At 35.8% G+C, this 25882-nt stretch overlaps 1 protein-coding gene across 1 annotated transcript in view; it reads left to right on the forward strand.

The window, feature by feature from the left end:
* Positions 1-3577: 3577 nt before the first annotated feature.
* LOC130050355 (prominin-1-like) overlaps positions 3578-25882 on the forward strand; it is a 39500-nt gene continuing 17195 nt past the window's right edge. Inside the window, exons 1-11 of the mRNA XM_056150225.1 lie at positions 3578-3600; positions 3811-4137; positions 8592-8650; positions 13284-13489; positions 13833-13953; positions 14096-14165; positions 16075-16146; positions 19071-19174; positions 19512-19553; positions 22925-22979; positions 23088-23173. Of these exons, the coding sequence (XP_056006200.1) occupies positions 3921-4137; positions 8592-8650; positions 13284-13489; positions 13833-13953; positions 14096-14165; positions 16075-16146; positions 19071-19174; positions 19512-19553; positions 22925-22979; positions 23088-23173 (1032 nt within the window). The 5' untranslated portion in view covers positions 3578-3600; positions 3811-3920. The remainder of the gene's footprint in view (positions 3601-3810; positions 4138-8591; positions 8651-13283; positions 13490-13832; positions 13954-14095; positions 14166-16074; positions 16147-19070; positions 19175-19511; positions 19554-22924; positions 22980-23087; positions 23174-25882) is intronic.

Here is a 25882-nt window from a genome sequence, read left to right on the forward strand (position 1 = left end):
CGATGCACGACGACGGACCCAGACCAATTGCAATAGGGCACCTGATTGACTCAGGTGACCTAATCAGCATATTGATCCTAATTAATGAAATGAATATTGACCATAATTAATGAAAGACATAGTAATCATAATCTGTAAGACAGGAAATGTTGTTCGTTGTAGTAAAGATCTTCCACACCTTAGTTTTTCTAAGAAGCTATATACATATACATGTACAACTGTTCAGACTCCTATTTCTTGAAGAACTGCAATGCAGTGAATCATATATATGGAACAATTTAACGTTATCATATACAAATGTACATGCATATCAAAAGATAAATTTCCACGAAATTTTTTTTTAGTTGGTTATCCTTCAGTTTTGTACAGAAGTGTATTAGTGACAAACGTATTTTTTATTTTTGCCAACTTTAAATAATCTTGGAAATTCAAAGTTTTTTCTTGGCTTTTTCAACTTTAATATTTGAAATGGTTAAGGTAACGAACAGTGATCAATTTCATAACCCCTGTACAGTATACAAAATTAAGGATATAACAAACACGGATTCCTGGACATACCAGAGGTGGGATCAGGTGCTTTATGGAGTAAGCATCCCCTGTCGACGGGTCACATCCGCCGTAAGTCCTATATCTTGATAAGAAAAACAGAGAAATCCGTAGTCAAAATCTGTGTATAGATAACGGCCTAACAACTGGTATAAAACAAGTTCGACAACATTTGATCCAAGAACAAGTTGTATAGGTAAATTCGTTATAACGACCGTAAAAATTACCAAATGCTGACTTTAAACGAAATTGTTGAAACCCCTGTGATATCAATTTATTTGTCGGTAACCTGCCTCGATTTAAAAACTGACCAAACGCAGAACACATGCTTTTGTGTACTGAATCAGTTGAGAGACATTAAACACTATATGTAGTTCTTAAATCGAGGCAGACCACTGACAAACAAGTTCGTGTTAAAGGGGTTGCAACACTCTCGTTTAAAGTCAGCATTTCACAAATTCGATGGTCGTTATATAACGATCTAATTTATCAATACAGCTTGTTATTAGTTGAAATGCTGTCGAACGTGTTTCATACCGATTGTTAGGCCGTTCTTTACACAGATTTTGACTGCCGATTACTCCGTATAACTGATCAAGTTATAGGGCTCACGTCGGGTGTGACCGGTCGACAGGGGATGTTTACTCCTCCGGGCACCCGATTCACCTCTGGTATGTCCCGAGATCTGTGTTTGTCCTACTCTTAAATTTGTATTCTTTATAAACATTAGGAGTTATGAGATTGATCACTGTTCGTTATCTTCATCTTTTCATGATCCATATGTAACCCCGTCCTGCATAATTTCAGTAGAGGCCTACATGGGCAGTATTTCTATGAATTTTGTTGGGTTCCTAAACTTTAAGAAATAAAGAAGGTATTTTAACATTAAATGAATTTCTGATGTATTCTCCATATACTAGTATCTCCGTTATTGAGTCTTAACTTTTATCCTAGGGTCATTCACTTCAAAAGTTTTGTAGAAGTTTCGAAACCATGCTCAACATAACTTTTATGCCAAATGCGTAGGGGTAAAGATTATTAAAAATTGCAAATACTTTTAGTGATTTCAGCAATAATTCACCTTAGTAACTCGTGTCACCTAAAATGTGGATATAGGAAACATGAGGGCTGTTCTATATGTAATGTGTATTTTACCACAGCGCGATAACGCTTTGCACGATTTCGTGAATGATGATACTCTTGAATAGCTTTATCCAATACCTTTCCAACGGTATAAACACGGCCCTTAAGCTCCATATAGTTTTAAACTTGTAGTCATTTCAATAGAGCCAGTCGTTGACCACTGTTGTAAAAATGGTTGGGAAACGGGTTGAGAATATTGAAGAAATTAGAGCTTATATAAAAGTTCGTACAAAACTCGGTCATTCGGTAATGCAGATTTTTACTGAATTGGGGGAAGTTTATGGGTCTGATAAGGTATCTTATGAAACAGTTCGTAGGTGGAGAAAAATTTCTGACTGACACAGAGTCCGTTAAAGATGCAGCCAAATCTGGCCGACCTGTGACTGTAACATCAAAGGCAAATGTCTCAAAAGTCAGGGAAATAATTGAAAATAATAGCAGATACACGATTCGAGATGTTGTCAAAGCTGTTGGCATATCACTATCGCGGGTGTATTTTATTTTGAAGCGTATTTTGAAGGTACGAACGATTTCTGCCAAATGGATACCGCATATATTGATCGATGACCAAAAACGAGTACGAGTACAAACCATTAAGCAAATGCTCAAAATGTTTCCCAAATTCAATCAAAGACAATTTGCAAACATTATGACTGGTGACGAAACAGGGGTTCACTATTTCGAACCAGAAAGAAAAATTGGAAACAAAATTTGGCTAACTAAACACGGTAGAAGGCCTGTAGCTGCCAAAAGAACCATAAGCACAAAGAAGATTCTTTAATGCATATTCTTCTCATGTGATGATATAGCCGTACAAATTCCGGTGCCGAAGGGCAAAAATGTTACAGAACGGTATTACCGAGGTGTTATCCTTAAAAAACTCAAGAAATATTATCACAAACGATGCCCTACGTCAGGATTTAGGCAAGTTCGTCTACTTCATGATAATGCTCCATCACATACATCAGAGTTTGTGAAGCAATTTTTGAAGTCGGAGAAGGTTACCGTTTTGCCACACCCACCATACTCTCCAGATCTAGCCCCATGCGACTTTTCCCCTTTTCCAAAACTTAAAAAGGTTCTTATCTGGTCGTCGTTACAAGTCCCGACAAGCCCTTGGCTCAGCCATCAGCCAGTGCCTCAGAAGTCTACCAAAATCAGCGTACCGTGACGCATTTCAGATTGAAATTATGTATTTCAAACCTCGGAGAATACTTTGAAGGGATGTAATGTTCATTTCACTCTTTGAGTCGAATGATTTTGTGATGTCGTACAATACACATTACATATCGAACAGCCCTCGTATGTGAACATTTGGTGTGTACCCTCCAGTTTGTTCGAATTCTGACAAGAATCCATCGTTGAGATCTGTGGTATACTACATGTATTTGGTTAAAAAGATTAAGTAAAGTTCCTTCTTTTCTAGACAGAAATACTAATTCAAATACCATTTGAAACAACAAAATTGCATTTGAAATCAGTAATCAGGATTACTTTGAGAATGCAATGCGGTCATTAGTTTGATCGATCACGTTCTGACGTAATCGCCGTATAATCGGGCCGAACCTTGGTTTTCATATATACGTAGATACTTGATAACGTATGGCATTGATGAAATACACAGTGTTCTCCTAGATTTGCTTTTTTAAAGCACTAAGTACAATTCACCTAATGAAAAATGTTCATAAAATGATATAGAGTTACCGTTTCTATATTCCTAAAAAAAATTTTACGTTGATCTATTTAGTGTAGATGAAATATGTACATGTATTTATTTACAGCTACCTTTATCATTTTAGAAATAAAATTGACGATATCAAGATATTTGATATACATCGTATATCCCCCTTCGGTGGTATTAATCTGGGTCCGGAACTATTTACACAGACATAACAAACTCAGATAAGAGTGGTAAATCTAAAATGCTTTACTCCTATCTCTAACCATATCTAAAAATAGATTCGATCTGTTTGTTTGTTTGTTTGTTTAAAATGTGTCATATATATATTGTAAAAAGTTGTTATATTACTGTACAAAATTAATCTGAAATTCTTGATAAAGATTTCAATTTCATTAGTGCCGTTAAAGCGGAAGTAATATTTGAGTTTTATCTAACCACAGGTGTATTTGGAAAGGGATCCCTGCATGTCTTATCTCTCCATGCAAGAAGTAACGAGTTTTCAAGCAATCCAAACATGGACAGTTTAAAATGAGCTAACCAGTACGGAAGGATGCGGTCAATAATTTGGTGTGCTTTCTGTGTGTGGTGTTTGTGTATTGGCCCGACGGTGGGGGGAAATGGTGGGTTCACACTGGCGCCGGGCCTGGCTTCCCCGGATTATAAAGCGGACGAAGCTAAATACCAGGATGGAGGAATGGGACCATTGTATAATTTTGCCCGAAAGTTCATCAATATGTGTTTATCAGATATTGAAGATGTGATAGAAGGTGATATGTCTAATATACTGTTTATACAAAAGTATTTTTTCATTTGTGTGTTATCATTTTAACCGCCATTTTCAATTAAGCAGACGTTATACTTTAATATATTATCACAGAACATTTCAAAATCCAAAATCATATTTTAGATTAGAACTTAGTATTGCTCTTAATATATTTCATTCCTTGTTTATCGAGTTTTAAAGAATTTGTTTTCCATTTTGAATGATCATAAATTTAACTGTGCATTGCTTAAGGCGAGAGCATCTTTTCCAACTATGGGGGGGGGGGGGGGGGACAAAAAGGTCAGAATATGCCCATTTTGGTGTTGTTTTTTGCTAATTACGTCTATTTTTTTCATAGCCATTTTCGTCATTTGTTCGCTTTATTTCTGTTTATGACAATTGAAATCTAAAGAATATATAAAGGAACTCAATTTTAAGGATTCATTAGATTTTCATCTTATTCAAAAATTAATTCAGAGAAGTTTTTTTGCAAAATAAATGGTGAATCTGATAGTATTTGCAAGTAAATACAAAATTGTGAGGGTTACCAAGGCAACAATTTATATTTGCTATCCATATTTAAAACATGTACAGTAACACACCTTTTTTACAAATAGAATTAACATATTACTATATACTAAAGCAGTCAAACTCATATCTACGCGAACTCCTTTCCGAGCAAATTTACCGTTTCTATGAATAGCAAAGAATTGGGGGTACCCTCTGTGACCTACTTCTTAATCTGGTGACGTCACCTGATGACGGATTTATACAAAAAACAAAAATACTTGAAGGGGACCTTTATTACTTAATCCATATCAAGTTTCATTAAAACCTTTCAATTCTAAGCAGTTCTAAAGAAAAATTTGAAATGTGAAAAATACCCCCTACTTCTTTTTCTGCAATCTCTATGAGATTTATCGCTGTTCATTATCTTCATTTTTTTAAATTAATGAAAAATCCTATTAGATTTCGTTAAAAAGTCCCAAACAGCGCGGTATCTTTTCCTTCGTACAAATAGTTTAGATATTACGGATGTTTTTTGACATATGAAATGTTCAATTTATTTGCCAATCAATTAATTTAAAAAAAAAAATTGAATTTGAATTCATATGGCCGGGTACACTTTCAACCTTTCACTGCCCTATGGCCTTTGCTGATGAAATGACCTTGAACGAATGATGACACACAGTTTGAATTGAAGTGACCAGATTTTCTAACTTTCCACTGACCTTAGATAACTTAACTTCTGATTTACAACCATCTCTAAGTCACATAGACACATTGGAACTTGCTTCACTTCATTAGGAAGTCCAGGGAAACACTTTTATAGAGCAGACTTTGTTCTCAACATCTCATTGCATTACGCTTTCCACAAAATTGGAAAAAAAAACTTATTTCTATACAATGGTTAGGTAATTGTGTGAATGCTGCAGACAACTTTAAACGTATCTCGAGAACTTATTTCGCTAGTATTGACAAAATAAAGGGGGGGGGGGGGGGGAAGCTTCTTAACAAGACCGATTAAAATAAAATAAATGTGAATTATCTTTTAAAGTACTCTTATCAACCCATATCCAAAACGTCTCATAAAATAGGGGTGGGGGTGGGGTGGGGGTATGTGTTTATATCATAAGACGATTACGTGATTACAAACGTTGAGTTACCTAAATCAGAAGTGTTTTATTTGTCAAACGTTGTGCCTCCGAAAAAGACATAACTTCAGGTTTTCATATATTTGCATATATTTTAATTCCAAAAAATCCCCAAAGAAACAAGGATATCATTTTTACGGTTTTGTATCTTATTCATGATGGGGACAGATAAATTCAACTCCGTCTGGATTTATTGTACAACAAAACTGCAAGTGGGTTCAGTGGTTGCAATCTAGAAAGCAGCCGGAACCACTTCGCGAAAACGACCAAGTTTAGTCACGCTCATTTATTTTCTCTGACCGAAAATATTTGCACACGCATGGCGTTTCCATTCGTTTCTGTACATTTTAACAAGACTGGGTTTTTTTTACTACGTATTTACCTACCTCAGATATAAACACTTGTCGTAAAAACACGCGAAAGCATATAGTGGTAAAAGCTGGATTTGTTTCCTTTTTGTCTACCAGAAATAGTTTAGCTTATTATTTAATAAGAAAGAAAGAAATTGGGACATTGGTATAGCAGAGTTTATTCAAAAGCTTCTACACGAGAAGAAAAAAATATCTTGCAGTGGCCTTCAACTCGACAATTAGATATATCGACGACGTTTTATCCAAATGTTAACAATAATCATTTTCATTTATATGTCGATTCGATATATCCACATTCTTTTCTTTTCATAGGACTTAGTTGGGTCAGGAATTTCGAAAATAAAATCCTTTTTCACATCGCCCTTCGGATTAGTATAATTAATTACCTGACAGGAAGGCATCAACCTATTTATTCTTAAAATCTACCAGATGCACATCTTTGATGATTTTGGAATCTCATCAAAACCGGAGCAGACGGTGTGACGTAATTTTGTTTTTGTTTTTTGTAGTCTTGGATACAAAAGAGCTTCACATCATTACAGCCTCATTTCAATTAGCGGGAATTTCAATTTTTAACGTTTTCAAATTAGTACCGAAGCTTATCTAGGCCGTATATCAACAATATAGTATGACAAATGTTTATCAAAAAATTAATCCTATTATTTATCATGTGCAATGTAATTGTTTGGGGGTTGCTTTTTCCTTTAAAAGTGATGGATAACTAAAATCTGAAAGTCAAAATAGGAGAGGTCAATCACTCGAGATAGTTCAGTGAAGATCCAGAAGGTCAGCCTACAAAATAGGAGAGGTCAATCACTCGAGATAGTTCAGAGAAGATCCAGAAGGTCAGCCTACAAAGTAGGAGAGGTCAATCACTCGAGATAGTTCAGTGAAGACCCAGAAGGTCAGCCTACAAAGATTTTGGTTTTTGTTGTTTAACTGTTTGAGATTTTTTGCTCATACAGAGACCTCACCCGCTAAAGGTGAATTGCCATTCGTTTTGACCTATGCATAACGCATAGTGTTGTAGTAATGATGGGTCTTTTGTATATGACCCTAAAATTGGAGGTCCCGTGTCGCGGCAGGTGTTGGCACGTTAAATAACCCTCACTGAGCCCGCACTAAAATGTGGTGCTTCACATATAATTGGTGACGTTTCAATGGGTGAAAAATTCTCGACGGGACTTAAAAAACAGAGAACCAACCATTCGTATCGACTTAGAAGGACCTAAATTCTGTTTATATTGTCATGTCAGAAAATCCCAGAGTTTTCAACTTTAACATCATGCGCTTCGCGAAGGAACTTTCACTCCCTATTTCAGTTTTTTAGATTTGACGCGGGACATGATCGAGAATCGAACCTGGTACCTTTCGATTTAAAGCGAGCGCCCTATTCACTGCAAGCCTGGTAGGGCCCTCCGTAGCGATCTAGATGATACCATTTGCAAACGTACACCAAATATGAAAAATAGCGTCAAACCCTTAACTGTTTGAAGAAAATACCGGTATTTAATTTAACTATGTTAGATTTATTATTTCGACAATATCCTGTTGACACTAGATAGCATTGGGCTCTGTAGGCGCTGTCTCTGATGTGCGCACTCTAAACGTTATCATTTGTTTTTCGCGTTCAACAAAATCGATTGCTGTGGACTCAGTTGTCAGGTATTTGAATTATTCGAAATGGAAAAATCAATGAAAAAGAAATCCCTCATTAAACAAAACTTACAATGTTTTACAAAATGTGGATTTCTTGCAGGAGAACGTTGACATATTTTGGCAACATTTTACAGGCAACATGTATATATACTTACATTAACTTGGTAACATTAAAATGAGGTACTTTATTCGAAATGGAAAATCAATAAAAGAAAAGAAATCTCTCATTTAACAAAACTTTAAATGCTTTACTAAATGTGAATTTCTTGCACAAGAACATTGACATGATTTGAAAACATTTTTCAAGGCAACATATATACATGTATGCACTTACATGAAACTTGGTAACATTACAGTGAGGTATCTATTGACTGATGAAGACATTAAGATCATGTTATGAGTCTTAAAAATACTGAGAAACTAAATGTAACGTGGCTACTGCATTACTAAAAAGGACTGTTATACGAGATGAAATATGAAAAGGGTTTGAATATAAGTGAACATTGATGATTTCTATTATTCAAATTACAGTGCGTCTATGAATTTATTACAAATCCGCATATGAAATCTTAATTCCCGTGTATGTTAAATGACGTTGTTTCATTTTAATATGCGAGTACATTAGCAAATCTTACAATCTTTTTACGTTTTCATCTGAAAATACATCAGTAATGATATGTAAATTTGAAAAATAAAGTTTTTGAAGTTGAAACAAAACGGGGAAAATCATACATTGCAATCGGTGTAAACTAATCCGTGATTTTTTTTTTCAGTGATAAAGACTGCGATAAAGGGTGACATGAGTACAGATCCACAGGAACTGCTCAGCGTGGTAGGTTGTGACGTGCATGTTAAACGCTGTTAAACCACCGGGGCTTTGTTGTACTCGACCCTCCTATTTTACAAGATGAAGATCGATCTCCTTTAAGACATGGTGAAATGATATTCATACTAAAAACATTTCTTGCGTAAATATGAAGAAGGAAGTCAATCACGATAGTGAACATATTTTGTGTTCTGCTCCGCGTTAGGTTGCGATACTGATTTGAGGACATGTATCCAAGAAAATTTTATATTCACTATTTTGCCCAAAGAATGTAAGAAAAATAATTCTGGTAGTTTGCAGCTTGTTGTTCCTGTTCATTACAAATGAAAAGATAAGAAAGAATGCCACAGTGTGAATCAGTTATTTATTGAAATAACAAATGACTAGCAACTAAAATTGCATATTACATAATCTTACATAACAATCAATTGACTGGGTTAAATCAGAGAATTGATTAAGTACAAATTAACTAGATAGAATTGAATTCAGGCTAACTAGTCACATGACACAAAGGAGCCCAGCCAATAAAACATGTACAAATGCTAAAAAACCCCACTAATTATAGCAAAATTGTGGTGCACAAAAAGGGCGATAAAACAAAGACACGTGCTGTATTCAGCACGTGAGTTGCTGCGACAAAGAAAATAAATTACACTGTAACAACACAGTATGGTTGTAGTAAAGTAGCAGAAAATGCATGACCTGAGTGATCCGGTTTTTTTGGTCAGCGTAAATTGCTGTTAATCTATTTGATTTTTTTTTTATATTATGCAACATTGATGTAACACATAATTATACCTATAAGGTGGTAACCCGCACAGTACTATTAGTTACAACACACAAAGTTAGTTTGGGATATAATACGGAGTCATTCAGTGCGCGGAATGGAAATCCGTATTGGGTGAGACGAAGCCGAGTCTAAATACGGATTTCCATTCCACACCCTGGATGACTAGACATCATATACATACATCACATAATCATCATATACGATAAAAGCATCACAGCTAAAAATATGTACGATAAATTAAGATAAACAAATCCTGCATCTTCAGGTATGCGTTATGCCCCATACTTACGGCGTAACGGATTGATACCGATTAATCCCGCTAAATCGTTTGGACACCATTTGTTTACAATAGTGATTCCGTGTGCGTATATTGCCCCCTGCACAGAGAGTTCCTGTACTTTTAAAAAAGTGAATTGTTTATCTACGATGTATTTGAAGCGGAATGAATATATTTCTGTGAAATAGGAATCCTACATGTATTGACCGATGCCAGTTGCTCAGTGGTTAAAGCGTTGGTAACAGGGGGTTGGGTTACGAGTTCCGCTCGTGCCATGGCCGCATGGTCTTCTTCAACAATAATGGAAATAATATTCATATTATCTAGTGATCATGGTGGGTATGACCTGTCGACAGGTGCTTGCTCCTTCTAGGCACCTGGTCCCACTTCTGCTGCACACTTGTCCAGGGTTCCGTGTTTGCCTAATTCTATTTTGTAGTCTTTATAGGAGTAATGAGATTGATCAATGTTCATTATCTTCTCCTTTTCACCTTAAAACAGGAGGTCTCGTGTCACGACAGACATTGGCACGTTAAAGAACCCTCACTGCTACGGTGCCCTGAACACTAAACACGGATCTAAAGTTGTGGTTACAGGTACTTCAGCTATAGCTGGTGATGTCTCAATGTAAGTGAACAATTCTCAAAGGCCGTTAAACAAACCACGAAATGGGGACGTACATATATCTAGGGAATATGAGCCTATGTATGCAATAAAACTGCCTAATCCGACACCTATGTAATGAAAGGTCCAGATAATGAGCAGTGATCAATCTCATAACTCCTATAAGCAATACAAAATAGTTGGGCAAACACGGACCCTTGGACACAGAGGTGGGATCATGTGCCTAGGAGGAGTAAGCATCCCCTGTCGACCGGTCACACCCGCCGTGAGCCCTATATCCTGATCAGGCAAACGGAATTATCCGTAGTCAAAATCAGTTTGCCAAGAACGGTCTAACAATCGGTATGAAACACATCAGACAGCATTTGACCCAATGATAGGTTGTATTGACGAACTAGATCGTTATAACGACCATATAATTTTCGAAATGCTGACTTTAAACGAGACTGTTGAGACCCCTGTACCATCAACTTGTTTGTCAGTAGCTTGCCTCGATTTAAAAACTGACTATACCCAGAACAAGCTCTTGTGTATCGAATCAGTTGAGAGATGTAAACACCATATGCAGGTCATAATGGAATATTGCTACATGAATATGGGGAAGATGACGATGGCGAAGCTGAAATCATCCTGTTTGTCATAAAGTTGAGTTGTTAGTTTGCCGTTAATATCTACTTTCAATAACATATCTAAATATTTAGCGGACGACTCTGTGTTGTCTTTTATTTTGAGCTCACAGGGAGATATCGAATCGACATATGAATGAAAGGTATTATTAATAGACAAAACATCGTCGATATATCTAAATGTCGAATTGAAGGCCACAGCAAGATATTTTTTCTTCTCACGGGAAGTTTTTGAATAAATTCTGCTTCATATGAATATAAAAACAGGTCAGCTAAAAAAGGAACAAAATTCGTGCCATGGGAATTCCAATAGACTGTTGGAAGACCTGATCACCAAAGACCACGAAGATATTGTCAATGAGGAACTCTAGCATATTTTTTTAAATTTCAACTTCAGAGTACTTGTGCGTGGAATCAGAGTGGTGTTTAACAAATTAATTTTTGGATAACTGATCAATAGATATGAATATTTCCGTTTTCCATTTTTGTTGAAGAAACAACTGTCTATGATGTCAAAAGTCTAGTTTTAATATATCGTGAGGAATGGTCGTGTAAAGTCATACGTTTTGATGTCGCTGATTTAGAAAATGTTTACTAAAAGTTCTTTAGAATTTATTATAATCTACATTTGATATAAACCACTTCTGGCATATGTATTCGCACAGTAAGTTTGAAGTTTCTCCTTCATAGCTGTTAATATTTTCCTGAGGAGCAAATATAGGGGCTTGATAGAGCACTTACTGGATCCAGCAATGTATCTTTGTAGGGTTTTTTAATGAAGTTCAGGAATCCAGTATAGGTACGGTAACTCATATTCATCCGACCCATTGACTGTGATATTAAATGTGTCTAAACCTGAAGCATGGTTTTGAAGAATTTCATCTTTTGATAGGGCAGTTGGGGTATAATTACGATTACCAGAAGTGGAATTAATGCCAAGTTCGTTTGAATTACAGTTGTAATAATAAGCCTTACAAACAAAGACAATGTTGTTACAAGCTCTGTCATCTGGAACCAAAACATATTCCTCATTTAACCTATCTAATTCTTTTATCATTTTTGGTTTACTAAACAAAGAAGGATATATTGTACGCACATTTGTTTTAATATGTCTTATGCGAGATTTTAATATCTCTCTTATACTTTTAATCCATTCTGACAATGTAGCAAGTTCTTTTTTATATTTAGCTCATCGTCTCGTATAATCTTCGACAGAATTCATTTCTTTTAGCTCTTACAAGTCTATTGTTATTTCGAATTTCCAAAATTTCGGCTTGAGCATCACTGAAAAGACATTATTTTTCGAAATGCGTATCTGGATCATCAAAATTGGTATCGTATAAGTTTTACATTTCAACCCCTGGGTCGAGTCCTCTGCTGGTGGACTGTTAGTCCCCGAGAGTTTCTACAACCCAATAGCTAATTACTTCGTTACTGGCTTGAAAATACGGATGCATATCTAATTGCAGGGATAAGATATAGAAATTCATTTCAAAATTAAGGATTATATCCCTCAAGCATAGCTCTTACCCTTAGACGAATTTGGCCCCAGTTTTTGGCACTCTAGTTTTCCTTTTATCTCTTAAAATTTTATCATTATTTCGAATTTCCAAAAGTTCGGCTTGAGCATCACTTTAGAGACATTGTTTGTCGAAATGTGCGTCTGGTGCATCAAAATTGGTACCGTGTAAGTTTTACATAATAGAGTTGAAGTTCTATCACCAATTAAAAGATCGGGGTTCTCTGTATTTAGGACATTTAGAATAAGTGATTTGAGGTCCTCATCTTCAACTATATCCACATCACCAGTAATGTTATAGTTATAGTTAAAGAAGATGAAGACGTAGGTGGACTATGATAAGTATAAGATGGTCTTTATGGAGGCACTGCAAAGTTTGTTTATTATTTAAAAGTTTGGATGCAATGGTAGAAGTATATTTGTAGGAAAAACTGGGTGGGGACTTGAATTTGAAATAAGTTGGAATACACGACTGATTTCTTTTATGACGAAGAATGCTGCTTATGTTGACGGAATATATTCCTGCAGTCCATTTCCCTGGGCATTTGGACTATCATTTTCATTCTGAATTTGGTATTCCACTGTTTTTACACTTTTTCGATAAAAAATGCCTCCCAGTGCATGTCAGATTAGACAGGTTTCACTGTTTATGAAAAGTGAAGATAATGAACAATCTCCTAAATCCGTAAAGAAAATCTATATTATACAATATGGGATCATGAATATGTAGATACGTAACGTAGAGAACATCATCATTATATGTATAAAGTAACTTGCATGCACAATATTTATTTGTTATTTAGGTGAAGGACAACTTTTTGGGATTTATTATTTCGGTGGTGGTAGGAATCCTCTTTATCGTCATCTTCCCTATCGTGGGGTGCTGCTTCTGTTGTTGCAGACTTTCCTGTGAAGCTTGTTGTGCCCAACCAAAGGAAGAAGATCCTAATGTGTCTTGCAAGAAGGCTGTTTATGGAACCATCCTCTTCGTCATCGTGGCCTTCACTGCGTACGTTATAAAACTTGGTTCTGTAATAAAATTTAAAATCAATTTATGTCGATTTAAAAATATATATATATATAAAGTTCTACAACCTACGTTAAGAGCTCTCGTGGACTTCGATGTTGATGGGATGGCATTGTTTACGGAATATCAACACATTGATACAGTCTATATTTTCGCCTAGACTGAAATACCAGTATTATTGTGCATGTAACTGATGTAATACGAAAAATGAGGTGTTTTTTAAAGGAATTAACTTCCTTCCTTATTTTTCAGAACATATTACATTTAAAAAGGAGTTACAAGCTCCATTTTCAATTGTAAATAGCTTGTTTCATTTACATTTTAGAGCTGGCAACATTTGTGTGTATGTGTCAAACGACAGGATTTCGCTTTCTCTAACAGAACTAGTAGACAATGTGGACACTAACTTAGACGACCTTGAACTGTTCATGGACTACACTACCAAGGTCAGGATTATGTACATTTTGGCCATGCCAAGCTATGAACTCTTTTCAATTTACTTTGAATGTTTTATAATTATGTTTGTATCTTATATTATAATACAGTGTATAAAGTCCATAATTAAATTTTCATTTTAATATTCAACAGCAAATAGAGTTAATTCGTACGAATTTCCAGGCGACAAAGACTGAAATCAACGACAGACTTGACACATCAAGTAAGCTTATCATATATTTTGAATTTGTAGTCTTTAGTCTTTTACTTAGGCTCTTAGTATATCTCTGCAATTACCTGTCAGATAATTATGTTGACTTGTCAGATACTTAAGTCAACTTGTCAGTTAATTATTTAGACTTGTCAGATGATTTTGTCGACTTGTCAGAAAAAAATCCTCGTTCATATTTTCTCATTGTTTAATTCTAATACCGTAACATTTTCTGACAAGTCAATGTGTCAACTTGTCAGATGATTATGTCGACTTGTCAGATAATCATGACGACTTACTGGAAAGTGGTGTTGACTTGTCAGAATATGTTGACTGTCGAATTGGCAAACCATATGTTGTCAACTGGATGGCACAACTAGGCATGGACACGTTTTCATGTTGAATTTTTAAACACCTGAATAAGTGACAAGTCGACAAAAAGATATGACATGTCAACATAAATATCTGACAAGTCCACATAATTATCTGACAAGTACGGAAACGTTTAAGTGCCTCACCTTTTAAGGTCACCTGAGTTTATCACCTAGTAAACTCAGGTGACCTATTGCAATCGGTTGTCGTTCGTCGTCGTGCGTCGTTCGTTCACAATCGAACATTTTTAACTTCTCCTTGATAACTACCAATCCAATTCTTTTCAAATTTAGTATGAAGCATCTTTGGGACAGGGGGACATAAATTGTAAATTTCAGGTCTCCAGCACCCCTGTAGCCTTAGGGGCGGGGCAAAAAGTGTCCAAAATTGACCAATTTTCAAAAATCTTCTTCTCGAGAACCACACATGTGTAGGAAAACTAAATGCATGGTGATTGAGAGCAGAAAGGCCTCTATCAAAATTGTAAATTTCATGATCCCCGGGGCCAAACTTGTTATATAGTGTTTATGTTTAAATTATCTTTATGTTTAAATTATCTAAATAACATCTTCTTTAGTGCCGTTGATACTATATTCTTCTTGATAACTATCGTTCCAATTCCTTTTCATATTTGGTATGAAGCATCTTTGGAACTAGGGGGACATAAATTGTAAATTTCAGGATTCCTGCACCCCTTGGGCCTTAGGGGCGAGGCAAAAAGTGCCCAAAATTGACAAAGTTTCAAAATTCTTCTTCTCAAGAACTGCACACATGTAAGAAAAACTAAATAAATGGTGATAGAGAGCAGGAAGGCCTCTACCTAAATGATAAATTTCATGATCCCCGGGGTAGGGGTTCTGACACCAGGGCAGGGCCAAATTTGGTATGTAGTGTTTATGTGTAAAACAATTAAATAACATCTTCTTTGGTGTTATATACTGTATAAAATCTAGATGCATACTTAGGAATAGCAGAAAAAGATGTACAAAAATGGTGAATTTCAATCAAAACCCAGGGTTATGACTTTTGGATGAGTACAAATTAGTCATATCTTTTGATGTTTTAATGTTAATACAACTATTATTTAAAGCCTTTCATCAGTGTATGAACTTTTTAAGGCAGTAAAGTTTTAAGAACACATCTTGTTTTATACTGTAGCTGAACATTAGAATCTAGCTCAGATGTTCAGAACAGGAAATGTTTTCTAGATTTCATAGCCCATGGAAGTAGAGATACTTTTTCACTAGTATTCAGGTGACCGATAAGGCCTGAGGGCCTCTTGTTTCTACAAGTGATGTCAGGAATATGCCACCATAAGATCTAACTCGCTTTGAGGTTTTAACATTGAATAATTCAACAAATGTTCAACAAAAAGTGGTAGACATTTTGAAGCGATATTTGCACCATGTCGGCGTAATATTTGTTTAAAATTTGGATTTAAAAACCTGTAGTATTTATGTAAACTACATGTATATTTCACTGCATACGTTCATTAGTCTCAAATTATCTAGTTTCTTACATATGTTTTTGTTTTTTGGGTTTTTTGTAGAACTTTCGGAGACATTACAAAACAAAGCGGTGTCTTTATTGACAGGAGGAGCTGTACAAGAGCTACAGAAAGGTGATTTATTATATACAGTTCACGTTAGTGCCCACTAGTCCAGTAGAAATAGAAACTTATTGGGAACTAATTGCAACAGAATGTTTGTTAATGGAAAAAAAATATACCTTGATACATCATATTTAAACTTTCAAAAGTTTAGAAAAATACATAAAGGGGAGAAACTCAAATATGATAATTTTGACCTTCAAAAGTATGGCTAATCGGTGTAACATTAAATAGTGACACCAGGGGTCATTTTTCAACAGGTTTTCGATTAATTTTCACCTTTAAAAATTGACCTAGACCGTTCATTATCTATCCGCCCAAGCGTGAAATTTTGACCCTTGTTGAAAATGAACCTTAGAGATAATTTTTGATGGGGTCAAATTTTAGCATTGATAAATGATCCTAAATGTCCTAAATGTTTTCTGTACAGTCCATACCTCGAAGAAGTGGTGGAGTCATATTTCAACATCGAAAAATGACCCCAGATATACACAATGTTTCTCATCCTCACAATTCAAGGTGTTGTGATTACGTACTCTCCATGGTACTTAACCACAACACCCTGACTTCTGAGGACGAATGTTTCTTTGCAATCTATATCTCAGTCAGGTAGAAGGGGGTCATATTTCAACATTGAAAATTGACCCCAAATATACAAACTAAACTGTCCCATGGGGATCCGGGTTAGAATGGGTCCTCGGTATCTCTTGCTTGTCGTAAAAGGGGACTAAATAGGGCGGTCCTTTGGATGAGACCGTAAAAACCGAGGCCCCGTCTCACAGCAGATATGGCACAATAATGATCCCACCCTTTTCAATGGTCATAAGCATTGATATTGAACATTTCGAAAAAAAGATATTTAGCAAATCTCTTCTCATGTGATCTTCCTCATTTGGGCTATGGAGCGGGGGGGGGGGGGGGGGGGCTTCTAATATTCAATATTTTGGTTTAAAAAATCATGATTTCCTGTATTTCATCATTCTATTTGTATATAATGCATTAAAGGTGATTTAAGAGATAAATAATTAATTGCAATAGTATTTAATATAAATCCACAAAAGGATGATGCTTATCTTTTTTAGGTTAAAAATGTCAAAGGCCAAGGTTTCAGGTACAAAATGCGTTTGTAATGAAACTACCAACATACAAGGTGATGTAAAAGAGGTTTCAACAGTCTCGTTTAAAGTCAGCATTTCGCAAATTCTATGGTCGTTATAACGATGAAAGGTGAAGATAACAAACAGTGATCAATTTCATAACTCCTATAAGTAATACAAAATAGAAAGTTTGGCAAACATGGACCTATGGACACACCATGGTCAGAGGTGGGATCAGGTGCCTAGGAGGAGTAAGCATCCCCTGTCGACCGGTCACACCCGCCGTGAGCCCTATATCCTGATCAGGTAAACGGAATTATCCGTAGTCAAAATCAGTGTGCCAAGAACGGCCTAACAATCTGTATGAAACACATCAGACAGCATTTGACCCAATGATAGATTCTATAGACGAACTAGCTCATTATAACGACCATAGAATTTGTAAAATGCTGACTTCAATCGAGACTGTTGAAAACCCTGTACCATCAACTTGTTTGTCAGTAGCTTGCTTCAATTTAAATACTGACTATACGCAGAACAAGCTCTTGCGTATGGATTCAGTTGAGAGAGATAAACACCATATGTAGCTGATAATGGAATATTGCTACCTAGATATGGGAAGTTGACGATGGAGAAGCTGAAATAATCCCGTTTGTCATACAGTTGAGTTGTCAGTTTGCCGTTAAACGATTTGGTTTGTGAATACAACCTAGTATTGGTCCAAATGCTGTCTGACGAGTTACAAACCGATTGTTAGGCCGTTCTTTACACACTGATATTGAGTACGGATTTCTCCGTTTATCTCATCAAGATATAGAGCTCACGGCGGGTTTGACCAGTCGACAGGGGGTGTGTACTTCTCCTAGGCACTGATCCCACCTCTCGTATGTCAAGGAATCTGTGTTTGCCCAACTCTTAATTTTGTATTCCTTAGAGGAATTATATATGAAATTGATCATTATTCGTTATTTTCACCTTTTCATACGACAATACTTTGGTAATTTTATGATTGTCTTGTTTTTGTATTTTCCTAGATTAATGATGATTTTCCCTATTTTTCCAAAGACTGAATCATTATGCCATGAACTTCTGTTTTATAGGACTCTAGCGTAATTTTCTTTTTTATTAGAATATACTTTGCTTTAGATATTTCAAAAAGGACCTTGAATGGAGTTTAACAGTTTTCGTCGGTTTTTCAATCAAAAATGACGTTTTAGCATTAAAGTTATAAATTTCCTATCTCCATTTTCGCTCATCTTTTCAATCTTTGTTACAGGATATCAAAGAAATAGTTGCAAGTAATGTATATGAATGAATTAGAATGTTCAATTTCCTTCAATTCCCCTAAACTTGTCACATTTGTTAAAGGATGCTTTAATCTATCCAAATATGATACAAATCACAGTTTCAATCGAAACATAGACTTTATATTTTCCCATTTTCGACGATATTTCATCATCAAATGGTGTTTTAACCTCAAATTAACATCTTTACCTTCATTTTTTTTCTAAACTTGTCATATGTGATATCGATGTTCTGAAACATGATATAAATGAAAGAGTATAGATTTCAATTAGATTTTTCAATTTTTAACGGTGTTTCATCTATGAATGGTGTTTTAGCTAAAACTAATATGATAAACTATCAAACAATTGAGAAAAACGGTTTATTGCAATTAGTTCCCTTTTCCAAGAAAATTTCTTTAGTCTATTTCTAATGAACTAACTGTAGAAATAAGAGTATCATTAACATTGACAATACGGATAATAGTAATTAAAGATCTGAAAAGGAACTAAAATGCACAATGAACATGCAATCAACTGATTTGTTTTTTATTAGATATAAACGAATTGACTGGTGCCATAACCAGAATTAACAACGGAAAGACGTCGTTTACAGCAGCGTGCAATAACTTGAATCCAACGCCTTGTGCATCAACCCCGGTTAGAATTTCTAAATGAATTATCTGACAAAAGACCGAGCATCATCATACATAAACAAGATACATTAATACGCTCTCTGCAAAGGTAGCAAAATTATCAAAATCCAGTCACTGCATCTATATTGATTTAAATCGATAATTTGGTCAGTGACGATGAATGATTATTACGGTCTGATGTAAATTGATACTAAATATTTATTCTAAAAGACAATGGAGTAATCGAAGAAAAGGAAAGGGGAAAAACACAACTAGTAAAAGTAAAACCGTTGATATTTTTTAAACTTAAAACTCCAAGAATGTAGCGTTCTTAACTGTGGTCAATCTCTCTTTCATTTCAGATGAACTTACCAACTATTCCAAATATCGATATATCAAAAGAGGTATGTATTCTTGCTAATTTCAATAAGCTTACAAGTGCGATATGTAAACTTGTTATGCGAGTCTTTAAATATATTTCCAACAGAAAGATTTTTAATACATTATTTTTCGTAACTATGTTAATTGTTCAACAAGAGGCCCACAGGCCTTATCGGTCACCTGAGTTAATGTAAAAAGTACCACTACTCCCAAGGGCTATGAAATCTAGAAAAAATCTGTTCTGAATGTCTAAGCTAAATTTTAATGTTCAACAAAAGTATAAAACAAGATGCGTTCTTAATACTTCAATACCCTCAAAAGTTCATAAGTGATGAAAGGCTTTACATAATATATGTATTAACATTAAAAGATATGACTAATTTGTACCCATCCTAGAGTCAAAGCTCAAGTCTGTGATATTCACCATTTTTTATGTTGATCCTTTTCTGCTATTCCTAAGTATGCATTTAGATTTTATACAGTAACAGCAAACTTAAAGAAGTCCTTCAAATCGCTATTATAATTTTGATACCACCCTGAAACCAAACCCTTACCCCTTAGGATCATGGAATTTACAATTTTTGTAAAGGACTACCTACCCCTTCTAAATATCCATTTAATTTCAATTTAGTATCAATAGCACTAAAGAAGATGTTATTTAAATGTTTTACACCTAAACACTATATCTTAACTTTGGCCGGACCCTGGGGTCAGAACCTATACCCCAGGGATAATAAAATTTACAATTTTGGTTGAAGTATTCCTGTTCTACATCACTATGCATTTAGTTTTTCTTACACATGTGCGATTGTAGAGAAGAGGATTTTTAAAAATTGGTCAATTTTTGCCCCGCCCTTAAGGCCCAAGTGTCCTGAAATTCACAATTTGCATCCCCCTGTCCCAAAGATGCTTCGTACCAAATCTGAAAATAATTAAAATGGTAGTTATCAAGAGTTCAAAATTTCTAGTGTTCACACATCTAATAACTAACCATTTCGGCCCCACTCTTATAACCAAAATTCTTACCCATGGGATCATTAAATTTACAAGTTTGGTAAAGTTATACCTGCTCTTTCTAAATATCCATTTAGTTTTAATTTAGTATCAACAACACCAGGAAAGATGTTATTTAAGTGTTTTACACATGAACACTATATAGTAAGTTTGGTCCCACCCTGGGGTCAGAATCTCTACCCCTCCCCCCTAGGGATCATGAAATTTACAATTTTAGTAGGGCTCTCCTCCTCTACATCACTATGTATTTAGTTTTTCTTAAACATTAAGAATTGGTAAATTTTGTGCAGTTTTTGCCCCGCCCATAGGCCCCAGGTGTGCAGAAGTCTTGAAATCTACAATTTGCATCCCCTTGCCCCAAACATGCTTCATATAAAATTTGGAAAGAATTGGAATGGTAGTTATCAAGAAGAAGTTAAGATTTTCTATTGTTAACATATAATAACAAAGCATTTTGACCCCACCCTGATACCAAACCCCTACCCCTGGGATCATCAAATTTACAATTTTCGACTACCTGCTCTTTTTCAATATTCATTTAGTTTCAATTTAGTATCAATAACACTAAAGAAGATGTTATTTAAGTGTTTTACACATAGAGACTATATAGTAAGTTTGGCCCCAACCTGGGGTGGAAACCCCTACCCGGGGATCATGAAATTTACAATTTTGGTAGAGACTTTCCTGCTTTACATAACTATCTATTTACCTTTCCTTAAACATGTGCGGTTCTAGAGAAGAATTTTGAAAGTGGTCAATTTTTGTCAGTTTTTGCCCTGCCTCTAAGCGAGGAGGGTGGGGGCAGGAGTCCTGAATTTTACAATTCATGTCCCACTTGTCTAAAGATGCTTCATACCAACTTTGAGAAGAATTAGAATAGTAGTTATAAAGAAAAAGTTAAAAATGTTCAATTGTTAACACACGGTGACGGTCGACAACCAATTCCAATAGGTCTGCTGAGTTTACTCAGATAACCTAAAAAGCTCTAACTTTTAGGAATATGTTCGTTTTATATAATTATGCCCCCCTTCAAAGAAGAGGGGCATATTGGTTTGCACTTGATTGTCGGTCGGTAGACCACATGTTGTCCGCTCAATATCTTGAGAACCATTCACTTGATGATAATGATATTTCATATGTGGGTTGGTTATGAGTAAAAGAGGACCCCTATTGTTTTTCCGGTCAAAAGATCAACGGTCAATCTACTCTGGAAATAGGAATATAATGTCCGCTCAATATCTTGAGAACCCTTTGCTTGAAAGACATCAAACTTGGCACACTGGTACATCCTAAGGAGCTGATGACCACTATTGATTTTGAGGTCATATGGTCAAAGGTCAAGGATCAAACTGGGCATAGGAATATACTGACCATTCAATGTCTAGAGAACCCTTTGCCTGACATACATCAATCTTGGTTCACCAGTACGTCTTTAGGAGAAGATCAACCCATATAGATTTTAAGGTCAAACTAGACATGGGAATATACTGTCTGCTCAGTATCTTAAGAACCCTTTTCTTGACAGACATCAAACTTGGTACACTGATACTTCTTCAGGAGAAGATGACTCCTATTGATTTTGAGGTTACATGATCAAAGGTCAAGGGTCAAACTGGACACAGGAATATACTGTCCGTTCAATGTCTTGAGAACCCTTTGCTTGAGAGACAGCAGACTTGGTACACTGGTACATCTTCAGGAGAAGATGATCCCTATTGATTTTGAGGTCACATGTTTAAAGGTCAAGGGTTAACCTGGACATTGGAATATACTGTCCACTCAATATCTTGAAAACCCTTTGCTTGAAAGACATCAAACTTGGTACACTGGTTTATGTTCAGGAGTGGATGACTCATATTGATTTTGAGGTTACATAGTCAAAGGTCAAGGGTCAAACTGGACATAGTAATATACTGTCCACTCAATATCTTGATAACCTTTTTGCTTGACAGACATCAAACTTAGTACACTGGTACATCTTCAGGAGAAGATGACCCATATTGACTTTGAGGTCAAAAGTCAATAGTTGAACTGGACATAGTATTATATTGTCGCCTATATTTTAAGAATTATTTGCTTGATTGACACCAAACTTGTTACACTGGTACAGCATAAGGAGTAGATGACCCCTATTGATTTTTAGGTCACATGGTCAATTCACTCTTGACATAGGAAGATATTGTCTGCTCAATATTTTGAATTGATGATACTACTATCAATTAAATGATATGTGTGTATAACCCTTTTCAATTTTGCACCATGGGGGCATATGTGTTTTACAAGCATTTCTTGTTTAGTGATATTCCAAGTGTAAGGCATTTCAAAACCTGGATCCGATGTGAAACATAAACTTCAATGTAGAGCTGTTTTGTTATTTCAGGCAACAACGAGTATTAAAAATCAGATAGATACGGCCCTAGGAGGCACCACTACAGGTATTCTTCATTATTTGAAATAGTTTAGTCCAATATCATTGATATAGCAGACTTTCAGAAGTAGGAGCTAAGAGTTAATAATTGTAAATTATATCTTGATTTTTCTAGCGATAGACTCGGCGAAAACACAATTAGACCAAGCTAACACTCAGATCGATGACCTGGTCACTAACACAAAGGACGCCATTCAGAAGGTAACCATGTCTGTATGTTTGTATGAAATGTGAAGATGACTCCTATAAGCAATACAAAATATAGAGTTGGGCAAACACGGACTCCTGGATATACCAGAGGTGGGATCAAGTACCAAAGAAGAGTAAGCATCCCTGTCGATCGGTCACACTCACCGTAAGTCCTATATCTTGATCAGGTAAACGGAGTAATCCGTAGTCAAAATAAATGTGCCAAGAACAGCCTAACAATCAGTATGAAACACGTCCGACAGCATTTGACCCAATGATAGGTTGTAATGGCAAACTAGATCGTTACATGTATAAAGACCATAGAATTTGCGAAATGCTGACTTCAAACGACATTGTTGAAACCCATGTCACATTAACTTGTTTGTCAGTAGCCTGCCTCAATTCAAAAACTGATCATACGCAGAACAAGTTCTGTTGAGAGATATAAATATCATATACAGGTAATAATGGATTATTGCATGTGTTTGTTACCACTGAAGAAACTATCTCTTTCGTGATAAATACTACACTTCCTGAAACATTTGAAAATATCCTCTTTTGTACATTGCAACAAATTACTAATGTATGATTATAATAAAACAAGATGTCTATGACCAACATAATTTATCAACCCTGAACTAGTTACTGAGGTTTCACTGAGTTACTGAGAGCGACAATTGCAGCACTTGACCAATGAAGAATTGTTGTATATCGCCTAGTGTCCATTAAACTGTCTTTTGGGGAATTACTGTGCATCACCCTATGTCCGTTACGGTTCATCGTCCTTTTCTTGGAGACACACTTGTCCAAACATATTGGCAAACTAGATCGTTTTAACGACTATAGATTTTGCGTATGGTACGCATAGTATATCTCTCAACTGATTCGATACGCTAGAGCTTCTTCTGCGTATGATCAGTTTTCAAATCGAGGCAGGCTACTGACAAACAATTTGATGTTACAGGGGTTTCAACAGTCTCGTTTAAAATCAGCATTTTGCAAATTGTATGCTTGTTATAACGATCTAGTTAAATGTTGTCTGATGTGTTTCATACCAATTGTAGGGCCGTTCTTTACACACTGATTTTGAGTGCGGATTACTCTGTTTACCTGATCAAGATATAGGGCTCATTGCATGCGTGACCGGTCGAAAGGGGATACTTTCTCCTGCTAGACATCTGAACCCACCTCTGGTATATCCAAGGATCCGTGTTCGACCAACTCTTCAATTTGTATTCTTTGTGGGAGTTATGAGATTGATCATTGATTTTTATCTTCGCCTTTCATACAGGGCTATTTCATATGCTATGCGTTTCAGTCTTCAATGGAATATGATTAGCCCTGGTTCGAGCTCCCGTTTAACATAGGTAGTGACTGTTCCTTGGCAGTAGAAGTGTCATCAGACTCTGGAATATTACCTTGCAGTGTCCTCGTGTCACGGTGCGATAAAGAACTAATATTCAAATCAAAATTTGTGACACTTCGCCTAAAAATGGGGATGTCTCTCTTTGAGTGAAATATTTCTTTTGATAGGAGGTAAATATTTTACGAAAACAAATAGTTCTGTCCAATGTCGCATTATGAATGGCTTCATGTTCTTCATAATGAAGAAGTCCCGTGGGGATGCAGGTAAAAATAGGTCCTCAGTACCCCTTACTTATCGTAAGAGGCAATTAAATGGGGCGGTCCTTCGGATGAGTCCACAAAAACCGAGGCCTCGTGTCACAGTAGGTGTGGCACGATAAAGACCCCCTCTCTGCTCAAGAAGCCGAGCATACGCGTAAATTTTGCAGCCCTTTACTGGCAATGTATGAAAGGACGTGTACCATATGAGTGAAAGGTTCTCGAGCGGGATGTTAACAATCATTATAATTATGGATCGGAACAGTTGAGCATCGAAGTCAGAAGGTTGTCATTTCGTCAGTGCTTACATATTATGTATAGTGCTTACTCAAACTATTGTATTAAGTACATTAAAATCCAGTAATATCTTCTCAATGACAGTTAGAACAAGATGTGTTTGTGAAACACAAATGCCCCCGATAATGGCCAATTCCGAAGATGGCCAAGGTCACAAGGGCAAATATCTTGGTACCAATAGAAAGATCTTGTCAAAAGAAATGCTCAAGTACAATATGAAAGCTCTAATATTTACCATTTAGAAGTTATGACCAATGTAAAAAAAAAAAAAAAAAGTAGGTCAAATGTCAAGGTCAAAAGGTTCAATACTCACGGAAAGGTCTTGTCACAAGGAATACTCATGTGAAATATCAAAGCTCTATCACTTACTGTTCAAAAGTTATTAGCAAGGTTAAAGTTTCAGACAGAATGACAGAATTACAGAATGACAGACAGGACAAAAACAATATGCCCCCTGATCTTCGATCTCGGGGGCATAAAAATAGGACATAAGAAAATTGAGGTAGATGTTTTGATTGATTTACTATACATACATTTGTATTCAGTTTTTACTGGTGGAATACGCAATTTCCGAGATATCAGCTCTTTTTTGGTGCATTCAGGGTTTTTTTTAAAGTTTGGGTGGGTACAGAGTGTATACATATATACATTGTATATTTTAGATGACAATACAATTTACCGTGTATGAAATTGTGATGTGTTTATTTTAGCCGGTGATATACATTAAACGGACCATATCAAGAAGAAATTGTTATATGTAGCATTAGCTGTTGAATTAAATGATTATGAAATCATTTTTCA

The sequence above is a fragment of the Ostrea edulis genome, chromosome 9 (genome assembly GCF_947568905.1).
Source record: "Ostrea edulis chromosome 9, xbOstEdul1.1, whole genome shotgun sequence".
Taxonomy (NCBI): domain Eukaryota; kingdom Metazoa; phylum Mollusca; class Bivalvia; order Ostreida; family Ostreidae; genus Ostrea; species Ostrea edulis.